This window comes from Arvicola amphibius, chromosome 5 (assembly GCF_903992535.2).
Source record: "Arvicola amphibius chromosome 5, mArvAmp1.2, whole genome shotgun sequence".
Taxonomy (NCBI): domain Eukaryota; kingdom Metazoa; phylum Chordata; class Mammalia; order Rodentia; family Cricetidae; genus Arvicola; species Arvicola amphibius.
The window spans coordinates 6,453,927-6,465,378 of record NC_052051.1 but is presented as its reverse complement, the minus strand read 5'-3'; the positions used below and the strand labels follow the sequence as shown (position 1 = coordinate 6,465,378).

The following is an 11,452-nucleotide window of genomic DNA, read 5'->3' as shown; positions in this document are numbered from 1 at the left end:
CATTGACCTGTTGTGGCTCTCCAGAACTTTGCCTGTTTTTGGCCTTCTGTGAAAATGAAATCCTAAGGCACATTGTATCTGTGGCTAGAATTTTCCCTTTGACATGGCAGTCCTGAGACTTGTCCCTGGATGAAGGGGTCAACTCATTCCGTTTAAAAATGATTTTATTATTATGAGGGGGCACATGTGCAGGTCAGAGGACGTCTTTGCGGAAAAGCTGGTCCTTTCTCCCCCCGCCGGCCCCGCTTGACCTGGGTCCCAGAGTTAGAACTCAGACCCTGGGTTTATACAGCAAGTGTTTTGCCTGCCGAGCCATCGCCCCAGCCCCAGATTGCCCTTTTAATCCCTAATGAGTGGGGTCCACTCCAGAAGAGTCTGTGGTTACATTTCACAGGTGACAGGCATCTGGATTGTCCTGCATGAGTATTTGTGTCTTCTCATTTTAGTCTCTTGTACATGTGTGTCAGACAAGTTCTCGCGTGGTCAAGACTGGCCTTGACCTCCGAGTACTGGAATCATAGGACTGCACCTCCAGGTCAAGATCATAGTTTGCTTTCGTTTCTTTCTAAGTTATAAAAACAAAAGGGTTAATTTTGGCTCACGGTTCTGGAGGTGCAAGGAAGAGGGACCACACCTATGCCAGCAAGGCCTTCCTATGGGGTCAAGTCCCCAATAGCGCAGAGTCAGGTGAGAGAGAGTTCTTGTCACAGTTTAGTTAGGAATTGAAATGAGAGTCTTTGCTTCCCTTGAGACACTATGGGAGTGGAGTTGCTGGGCAACCTGGTGTGTATACTTTTAGCTACCTGAGAAAGTACCAAACTATTTTCCACAGCGGCTGCTCTCGTGTTCACATCAGCAATGTAGTGGGGTCATTTACAGGGCTTCTTCAAGTGAGTGTTAAGTTCTACAGTCTCTTTCTTTTTCAAAGCGATCATGTAAGCAGCAGTCTTCCAGATTTCACCCGTTCTGCTGGGAGGAAGAACAAAAGATGCATGAGCCCTCGGCGTGAAACAACAGCCACACTCCACAGTCTGGAAACTCAAAACTCCTGGAAAGCCCTGCAAATATGCATTCCACAAAGGACCAGCATGAGCTCCCTACAGCCAGGCTGGAGATCTTGGCCGGTCCCCAGCCCCGCCCACTCCGCTCCAGGAGGCGGGACTTATCTAGGGAGGCGGGGCCTAGAGGCAGGGATGAGAGCACGCGGCTCCAGAAGATTCCGTCTACCCAGGGATAGGCTGTTTCTGATAAGGGCGGAGCTGGTGGGTGGAGCCCAAAGCTTGCGCTCAGCTGTGAAGCCCCGCCCACCGCGCTCCGCTCCGCTGGAGGGGCAGGGCCTGGGGAGGGTGAGACACGGCCCGGTGGGGCGGGCTCACGGCCACGGCCCCGCCCACCGCGGGTGTTGGGGCTGGTTCCCGAGTGGGCAGCACCGGAGCAACGCTTGCTCGCGGAGCGCCATGGCTGGGCTGCTGGTGCTGCTTAGCCCGGCGGGAAGAGTGGGCGCCCGGATACTGCCCCGGACCCCTTGGCTCCTGGGAGCCGCCACCTCCTGCGCTCCACCGCTCTGGGCCTTGGCCTTGTCCCGCCCCGGGCCGGACTCCCGGCTGCTGCACACGGCCCGCAGGGACTGCCTCAGCCGCCAGGTAAGCCTCTCTACACTTACTTGGACCCTGAACCCCAAGTAACCCAAGCGCCGTGCCAGGGCCAGTCCCAAGGACAGCTTTGCATTGCACCTGCCCAAAATGGGTCACCTCTGGGGTCCCTGAGTTCTCAGATCGCTAGAATCGGAAAAACATCTCTTCCAGTTAGCAACCTGAGAAACTGAGGCTTGGGGTGGTGTGGTGCTCGGCCCAAGGTCATGGAGTCTCCTGCCGGGCCCCAGTTTCTAAAGCCAGAACAGTGGCGTTTCCGAGCGGACTGCAAGGGGCCTGAACTCACCATGAACTTCCAAGCCGGCCTTTGAAGTTGTCCATTCTGAAGTTCAGTTCAGGCCTGGGCACTGGGCCCAGGAGGCGGCTTCTTGGGGTGCCGGTGTATCTACCGCCTCCCTGTGCCGGTTGCTCCTCCCTTTTTATCTAGCTGGAAGAGCAGGCTCTCAGGGCAAGCAGTCCGTCCTGTTACGTTGTGGTTGCCTTCCCTGAATGCTAAGAGTGAAATCTAGCTTCCGTTCAGCCAGCAGCGCAGCCCAAGAGGGTCTCTGAAGAAAGTAGTGGAGTACCCAGATCGGAAGCGTTAAGTCGTGGCGCAAGCCTGGATCCCTACAGGAGAGGGCTTCCAGCTCCTGAGTCTGGACCCACCCATCCCTGGGCTGTGTGACTTCAGACCCAGAGCCTGGCCTTTCAGAAGGCTGAAACTGGCACCTTGCCACCAAGAGTCTGGAGGACCACCGCGATGAATCAGGCAGTTCTGAGCCCTGTCTGCTCTTGTAGCTTTTCAGTAAGTAGCCAAAGGGATTAGTCCCTGTACTTGGGTGCCTCAAACAAACATGGATGGGCTTCCTTCCTTCCCCTCTCCTCTCCTGGGTGACAGACAGGACACTGGCGCCTAATCTCTAATCCTGAGCCCAGGGCAAGATGCTTAGAACATACCTCCTGCTTCCTGATGATTCTGCTTCCCTCTCCTCCAGGAAGTCTTCCCTGATTGCCAGTGGTGTGCCCCCCCCCCAACCACCCCCGCGAGCACACACACACACAGTCGCTTCTCTGAAGTTCCAATCTCTGCCTCCGTGATCTGGAACAATATCTCACCTTGTTCCACCACCTAAGCCCTGCCGGCAGCCCAGACTCTGCCTTGATCGGTGTGTGTTCACAGCAAGGATGAGTGTGGTCTCCAGCCCCTAGGATCCCTGTCTTTGCTTGCTAAGTCAGTAACCTTGATCGAATGCTCCCACGGTTCCGTGTCTCTAGAATGAGATGCTAATGAGTCTTTTCCCAGAGGCTGACTATGATAAGAGAGAGCATGCTAGCTGGCATCTGGTACATCATGCCAGACTTGCTGTCCTCAGTGTGATTACACACCACAGCAGGGCCCCAGAGCCCAGGGGCCAAGCTTGCCTCTTCTGCTGATTGAGAGATGGATGGAATTAGAACCTAACAGAAGGTTCGAACAAAAGATACTCCTTGAGAAACCTTCGCCGTGGGGGAAGGGCCTGCCTAGGCCTCAATCCAGCATCCCACTCCATCTCCACTCTGGCTGCCTTCATTAGGAGGCCAGCTGGGGTCTCCAAATGTTCTAGACATTAAATCAAGTGTCTGAGTGCCATGCCCACCTCAGCCTTCAACAAGGACTGCACTGTGTCAGAGAGGGGGAGATACAGTGCCCCAGAGGCCTGCCTTTTCCTGTCACATGAGTCAGGGTCATGTAGACCGAGTGGAGCCCACTATGGGCATGGCGCTGGGTGGGGGAGGCACTGTTATGCGAGCAGCTTGCTGGTTTCCCTTATCTGATGAGCAGCACCTGTCCCACCAGCCCCTCAAACTCCCTGTCCTGGTCTGTCTTGGTGTGTCCCCACCCTGCTATGTCACCATTGTCCTCTGCTCCCGAGACTCGTAGTCTCCTTTGAGGTTGGTCTGTTTTGCTCACTGGACTGTCCTCTACTCTGGAACACCCTGACCCAGAGAAGAGACAGAAGGCCAAGTGCTGGGACTGGGATCCGGTTAGCTCCCGTGCTGTCCTTGGTTACACACTCAGCCCCTCAGGGCTCTGCAGGTCCTCTTCCGTTCGTGAGGGTGTTGTAAGACTAAAGTTTTCCCGGCATTCGGAACACTCTCGGTACAAAGTCAGCACGTGCGGTGCTTATCAAACGAGTGGAAAGCGGGTTCCCAGCACTGTGGTCAAGTTCCTGCCCCTTTTCTGATAAGGCTTTCCTCTGGCTGTTTTGAAACACTGTCTCGTGTACTCCAGCCAGGCTGGCCTCCAATTCAATAAGCCTGAACTTCTGATCCTTCTGTCCCCTCCTCCAAAGGGCTGGGATTATCGGCTTAGTCCACCAAGCTGGGTTTATACAGTGCTAAGAAATAAAAGCTTTGCACATGCTAGACCATCTACCATGGAGCCAAATCCCCGCCTGAGCATTTTGAGGTCAATGTCACACACTCAGGGCAGTACAGAGCGCTTGGGGGCAGTAAGCAGTGATACTCTACGGGACAATGAGTGTCTACAAATGCCCCCATTGCTTGCAGGTCACGCTCATAAATCCCTCTGGTTTGGCTTCTTTAAACCCCTCAAGGACTTGGTAGAAAAATGTGTGGTCCTTCATGTCCTGCAAGAGTGGCCATTCCTAATAGGAGAGACTTTTCCGGGATGTTCTGGATCTGGAGGACAGGAGGAAAAGCTGCCAGCACCTTCTTTTATTGCCCAGCACTTGCCCCTCTCCCACCCTTGAGTCCTGCACCCCTTGCTGAAATGCTCACAGAGGCCCTGGTTCTCCCTGATAAGAAATCCTCTCCCTCTGGGCTGTGCCGATAGAATGGTCTACAGCCCCTCCCAGTGCCTGTATCTCCCTTAGGCCAGTGTCAGTCAAAAGCCCATTGAAGCTTGGCCTGGGCAATCTCAGTTATGGCCCATTCTCCATGCCCCAGAGCTGCCACAGCTGTCCCTGATGAAGCCCCTTTGTCTCACACCCTCAGGTTTGGCAAAAGGCCTTCTGGCCCAGAAAGGAGACTAGAAAGGCAGCCAGACTTCCATCTAGAAAATAAACAGCAGCTTCTGCAGGGCTGGCAGAGCAAACATCAGGACCAGACTTTGTTTAGAGAGGGGAGCAGGCTGAAGAGATGGTTCGATGGTTAAGAGCCCTGGCTACTCTTGCAGAGGACCTGGGTTCAATTCCCAGCATCCACAGGATGGCTCACATCCATCTATAACTCCAGTCCTAGGGGATCTGAGGCCTTCTGGCCTCCATGGACACTAGGCATGTATTTGGTGCAAAGGTATACATATGTGCAGGCAAACACCCATACACATAAAATAAACAAATCTTAAAGGGGCAGCCTTGGAAAGCCTTATGGAGGTACTGTTTGATTAGGACTTACAGGCTACAGTGGAGGGACTCTTAAAGGAGGTAGCATTTGCATTTGTATCAGACATGTGGAATGGACACGCACTGCGTGCACGCGCACGCACGCACACATTTCATCCCTGGAGCACATCCTGAGCTAGCAGGGCCAGGACAGAGGGTCAGGTGAGCAGGGCTTTCTCTCTAAGCTTAGTGATTACTTTCCAGTCACCTCTGGAACTGATGACAAGGCCCAGTCCCAGTCCTTTCCCTGAATCTGCAGAAGCCAAAGCTGGGCTCAAGCGCGAAGGTACAAACAGAGTACTCTAGCTGCCCACTGATAAGCATCCACGGTCAGCAGCATTTGTGCACCGGGAGCTGGGGAGGGATACAGCAGGGTCACGGGCCTTATCCCACAAGTGCAAAGTGAGGGCCCAGAGCTGCAGCAAGTGGCTGCCACTGCAAAGATAGACCTGGTGGTCCCCTGCAGTGTGGCACAGCTGGCTGTGTAGATTCAGTTGGTGGGTTTCCTTCTCGTTGGGGGGTCCTGGCTCATTTCCTGAGGATCCTGGCATGCTCATTCCCTTTGCCTTTGCAGACTCTCATGTTAAAATCAGGAAGGAATCTGCCCAGCTGCAAAATCAATAACCAGAGGTGACTGGCAAGAGCCAGACTCATAAATCCTTTGGTTAAAAGCACTGTCTTGTAGAGGTATATTTTGTCTAATCTAGGTGTGGCTAGGCTCTCTGTTGTCTGTCCCAAAATTGTAGACTCAGACGATAATCCAGTGTGTGTTAAGATCACCCCATGTAACCAACCAGATGGTCCAGTGGGTAACACTTGCCTTGTACATCTGACAGCCCTGAGCTCAATTCCTGGTCCCCACCATGTGGTTTGAATAAGAATGTCCCCATATGCTCAGGCGTGTGAGCACTAGGTCCCCAGTTGGTGGCTCTGATTGGGGAGGTGTAGCCTTTCTCTGGGGGTGACCTTTCAGTATAATCCTGCTCTACTTCCAGTTTGTTCCGTTTCCTGATGTGATATCTCAGCTTCCCACTCTGGCCACCGAGCTGCCCCTTGCTGCCACCCAGGCATGCCTCCCAGGCATGATGGACTCTTCTCCCTCTAGAATTGTGAGCCAGAACGAACTCTTTCACAAACTGCTTTTGATTGTGGTATTTTACCACAGAAAAGTACCTGATGTAAAGGTGCTTGAAAAGAATCAGCTCACCAAGTTGTCCTTTAACTCCCCGTACATACTGCGACATGCATGCCTGTGCACATATATGTGTGCACACACACAAATAATGTGTTTTTAAAAAGAAGATTGCTTCACAGCACGGGTAATTTCTATACCCATTCTGGTCAGTATTTTGTCTGGGAATGAGCCTTCCCTGTCATGTTTCCTGTGTCAGCGAAGGCAAGTGACTTTTGGAGCCCCATCCTATTTCAACCCACGTCATCTTAGGGTAGTGCAGACATGAAGTTGTGTGCTCAGTCCACAGACTTGGATGGTCTGAGCTCTCACGGGTCACTTTTCTCCTTTCGGTGACCACATAGATGACAAAAGCAACATCAGGAAGGACTGACTCACTTTGGCCCGTGCATTGAGACTGTAGTCCATCTTGGCGAAGTCATGGTGGCCAGAGGGTGAAAGCATCTGAATTCAGGAAGCTGAGCGAGATCAGCTCTGGCACTCAGAGCACTTTCTTCTTACACAGCACGGGGGCCCTGCCCAGGGGATGGTGCCGCCTACATGCAGGATGGGTCTTCTTCCCTGCCTTAGCTCCTGTGGAAATTCTCACAGACCTGCACACACGTGTCTCCTACAGTCATTCCAATCGAGCGTCGCAGCTCTGGCCTTTATAACAAGCCTGCACGGCTCATCTAATGCTTGACACATTCGCTCCTGGGCTAGAAGTCAGGAGTCCAAAATCTGCCTCACGGGGCTAAAGGCAAGGTGACATCGGGGCCAGTTTCTTCCTGAGGTTCCAGGGCAGAATCCACTTCCTGCAGCTTGTAGGCCTCCCACCCCACCCACACCCACGCCCACATACCAGTAAACCAGGAGAAGAGCATCTTCAAACCTCCGCACCTGCTATCACCTTCTCCACTCAGACTCCAACTCCTGCCCCTTCCTTTCTCTTATAAGGACCCACCCGGAACAATCCAAGTTAGCATTCCCATCTCAAGCTCCGTGTCCAGATCCCATCTGCCAAGTCCTGCAATAGGAGGTGACCTGGGCCATTTCTGGGGCCATCGGGGCTGACCGAGCCCTGGCTTAGTGGGAATGAGAGTGCTAATTGGTGTCTATAATAATAAGTGGGTAGAAAGAGGTATAAAACTCAGGTAAGGGTAAACATCTGTGGCGGCCACCAACCTACCCTCCCTTTGCTCTGTGCACAGGAGCCCAACAGAATCACTGAGCCAGGAAGCGGTGCCAAGAGCACAGAGGGAAAGCTAAGCAAATCACAGCAACTGAAGAAGGTCTTCCAGGAATACGGGGCCGTGGGCGTGTCGCTGCACATTGGGATCTCGCTGGTCTCCTTGGGGATATTCTACACAGTTGTTTCCAGGTACGATTTTCAACAGTGTTCACCCTGTGGCTGGATGTGGTAGCAACAGCCACAGCTGTAATCCCAGCATTCAGAAGGCGGAGGCAAGAGGGTCACAGTTCCAGGTCATCCATCCTTAACTACATAGAATTTGAGGTCAGCCTGGGCTATATGAGACTCTATCGCAAAAACATTTTTTTGTTTAGTTTTTGTTTTCTTCCTGCTGTAAGGTAAGCTAAAATGTGGATGAATTTTGTTGTTGGTTTTGGGGGTTTTGGGGGGGAAGGAGGTTCATTTGCTGAAACCTACCTATTCATCCATTCCTTGTAATATATATATATATATTTCATCTGGGTTGGCTAGATGGCTCAGCAGGTAAAAAGTGCTTGTCAGAAAAGTCCGGCTATCTGAGTTCTACCCCGGAGCTCACAACCCAAAGAGAAAACCAACTCCTGGAAGTTGCCCTCTGACCTCTGCATGCGTGCCATGGCATGTGCGTTGCTCATATTCATGCACACAATAATCATAAGGGTTTGTTTAATAATTAAAAAGAAAATACTGTCACCCTCCTAGGCAATTCAGTTTCTTCCTTTAATCCCTGCCTGTGACGTTTTCTTTGCCTCTTTCTCCCCCAGTGGCATCGACATGTCTGCAATCCTGCTTAAGCTTGGCTTCAAAGAGTCCCTGGTGCAATCCAAAATGGCAGCCGGCACCAGCACATTCGTGGTGGCCTATGCCATCCACAAGCTGTTTGCACCCGTGAGGATCAGCGTCACCTTGTTCTCCGTGCCCTTCGTCGTTAGATACTTACGCAGAGTGGGACTCTTTAAGCCTCCAGCCACCAAGCCATAAGGAAGCCAGTTTCTTCTGAACTACAGGATTTGGGTTGGTTTCAGGGTGGGGTTTTTTGGGAGGACATGGGGCAGAGGCTAATGACTGTGTTCCTTGTGAGTTGATTTTACTTTTGCCAGCAATAATCTGGTGTATTAATTTACTTTTTTTAATGATAATTCTCAAGGAGCCATGTTCGTGACTTAAAATGTCACCAAGGCTTCAAAATAAGTTGACAGCCACACATGGTGGCCCAGGCCAGTAAAGCCAACTACTGAGGAGGCTGAGGCAGGAAGATCTCAAACTCAAAGCCTGCTTGAGCTACTGCGATCGGGGTCAGCGAAGAGAGGACTGAGGGCATTGGCTGCAGAACCCTCGCCCAGCACACCAAGAACCTAAATTTGATCCCAGTACAAAATGGGACTGCCTACAGAATGCCCCTTTAGATCATTAGGCAGGAGTCTCTGCAGCACCCCACGGGGCTAACCTTGGCTCAGGTTCCTGAAAAGCAGTGATTAATTTGCTGGCTTTGAGAACACCCTCTCACCTGATTTATCACTGGCAGCAACCTGCAGTTAACACGCAGTATTCTGCAGAAAGCTGCCAGCACCGCAGTTAATCAAGGAAAAATTAACAATCCCTAATCACAGTCTCCATTAACATCCTTGACATTCATAACAATTGCTCCGGGGAAAACCAGCCACGAGCTTCTGGTGTTTCACTGACTCCAGAGCATCTGGGTATGATGAGGCTGTTTGTCTGCAATCTCACTGATACGGGATAGTATTGTTTTAAAACATGGAAACAGCGGCGGCCCTTGGCTCCTGATGCCCATATTCAAGGAACTCAGATCCTTCCATAGAAGCAAAAAAGCATCCTAGCTTTCTCAGACAATCCTCTTAAGCTATCTAAACCTTGAGACATTCCAGAGCTGACACCATGTTTACAGTGTGCCACTGTTTACGTTTTTTGAATTGAATCATATGCGTAAAGTATTTCTACCACTTTCCAAAAAAAATGGAAAATATTGTCTGTTCCAAGTAGAAGACAACCGTGTAGGACTACAAGCCGAGGGGAAGAGAGATCCTAATTAGGGTTCTATTGCTGTGATGAAACACCATAATCAAAAGCAATTTGGCAGGGGCGGGGTGGAGGAGGTTGAGTTTACTCACAGGTCCATGTCACAGTTCATCATCAAAAGCAGTGAGGGCAGGACCCTGGAGGCAGGACTTGATGCAGAAGACATGGAGCGGTGCTGCTTTACTGGCTTGCTCAGCCTGCTTTCTTCCTCAGGACCAAAAGCCCAGGAATGGTACCACTCACGATGGGCTAAACCCTCCCCTATCAATCACTAATTAAGAAAATGCTGTACAGACTTGTATACAGCCCTTTCATATGGAGGTATTTTCTCAGTTGAGAAATATGTCTCATCTTGACGTAGAACTAGGCAGCACAAGAGAGCGGGACAGGTTTAACTACAGTCCACCACGGGAGGGTAAGTGTAGAGGCCATTAGAGTAGAAACCAAAGCAGACTCTCAAGCCTAGGCTTCCTCCTCCAGGAAGCCAGAGCAGGAATTGGCTCCCTCGCTCAACCCTCCCCTCTGGGCAGGCACTTGTCATGTCATAGCCAAAAGAAACTCCAGTCCCCCAAGCCCCAAAGGCAGTCCAAAGATCCAGGAATGGGGTCCACCTGGACTAAAGGATTTCTGGTGGTTACATAAAAGCCAGCCAGCATTCCTCAGAACTTGTGAAACCGGTTCCCCTCTACCAAAAAGAGACATTTCCCTTCCCTCTGACAGAAGGGAGCTATGGCTACCTGTGGCTATCAGCATATCGAAGCTCATGCTGGCATCATAAGTACTGGGAATACATTTCTAAGTCCCTGCTAGCACCTCCTCTTCTACCAAACTCCCTTGAACTCACAGGCTTCCCTTCCCCAGCTACTCTTACTCTCCTCGGCTGCTGCTACTGTGTTCTCCTCTCTCACAGGTAGCCCTGGTTAGGTCCAATCTGCTGGCCATGTTGCGTCTACTTCTCTCTTTTCTCTGGAATCCTTCCAGATGCCCCTGGCTGTTCTCTCCCATAGCTAAAGAACCTTCCCCTTAGGCACGTCAGTTTATACAGTTCTACCCTGGGGAGCCAGATTTTGAAGTCTGCTCAGCTGCATGGTGAGAAGGGTTGCGTTCGTTTTTCTTGCTCACAATTCCGTTGACAATCAGAAAACACAAAGAAAGCACTGCTAGCTAGCAGGAACGCATTTTACTGAGATCTGGCTGACAGTTTCTTAGCCCACAGTCACCCACACCATTTGTCTCAGTTAACATTTAAAAGAAATTTTTGTGAGACAAACTCTCCGCTCGTGAGATCTTTGAAGTGGGATTGCGGTCTTTTCCTCTTAATGCAGCCCACAGCTGGAAGCTTTTACTAAGATCAGGATTACTACAGAAACTAATCCCAAAGACAGCCACATAGCTGAGCAAGAAGCCCTAGGTCAATGTCGGGGGCTTGTGTGGACTAGATGGAGGGAGGGGGGAGTCTCTCCATCTTGCCCAGCGTGGACCTCCACCCATCCTACTTGCCCATTCAGGTTCCTTAGTAATACCTATGCAAAGAAATACATTGAAAGTAGCAATAAAACCAATTGTACCCACAGCATGGGTCTTCCAAGCCAACAGCCAGAACCAGGGGTGAGTTGAGAGGTTGAAAGACTAAAAGCACCATATAAACCAGCAAGCCAAGCAGATCTGCTCCTGTTATCTTCAGTGGAACTGGAGCAAGGAAACAATCTTAAAACGCAAGCCACTGTTGGCCTCTAGTTTTCTAAGCAGACCCACTGACCAGCTTGGATTCTGTGAAACCAATAAAAACTTTTGTAAAATGATGTGTTCTGTCATCTGTTAAGCCATTACTGCCGCCAGCTAGGAAAAGCATCCTTGTGGATGTGGCAGCAACCAGCTGCTGGTGTGAGCTGCAGGCACCAGTGTCCCACACTCAGCTTGGATCCCTGTCATCCCATCACAGTTAACTGCAACTGGGTGGACAGGACTTGGGATGGTGCTATTTCAACCACGT

General features: G+C 51.2%; 1 protein-coding gene across 1 annotated transcript; it reads left to right on the top strand.

Moving 5' to 3' along the window:
* The first annotated feature begins 1,382 nt into the window (after positions 1 to 1,382).
* On the top strand, positions 1,383 to 11,261 carry Fam210b (family with sequence similarity 210 member B). Its single transcript, XM_038331592.1, has 3 exons — positions 1,383 to 1,643; positions 7,400 to 7,569; positions 8,184 to 11,261. Exons 1-3 carry the CDS (start codon positions 1,458 to 1,460, stop codon positions 8,398 to 8,400), a joined length of 573 nt encoding a protein of 190 aa, XP_038187520.1. The 5' UTR covers positions 1,383 to 1,457; the 3' UTR covers positions 8,401 to 11,261.
* The last annotated feature ends 191 nt before the right edge of the window (positions 11,262 to 11,452 follow it).

Bases quoted from the DNA above. Each gene is read 5' to 3' on its own strand.
- Fam210b (XM_038331592.1), top strand. From the start codon at position 1,458: ATGGCTGGGCTGCTGGTGCTGCTTAGCCCGGCGGGAAGAGTGGGCGCC. The intron at 1,644-7,399 runs GTAAGCCTCTCT...CTCTGTGCACAG, and splicing joins GGGACTGCCTCAGCCGCCAG to GAGCCCAACAGAATCACTGA. The intron at 7,570-8,183 runs GTACGATTTTCA...TTTCTCCCCCAG, and splicing joins TTCTACACAGTTGTTTCCAG to TGGCATCGACATGTCTGCAA.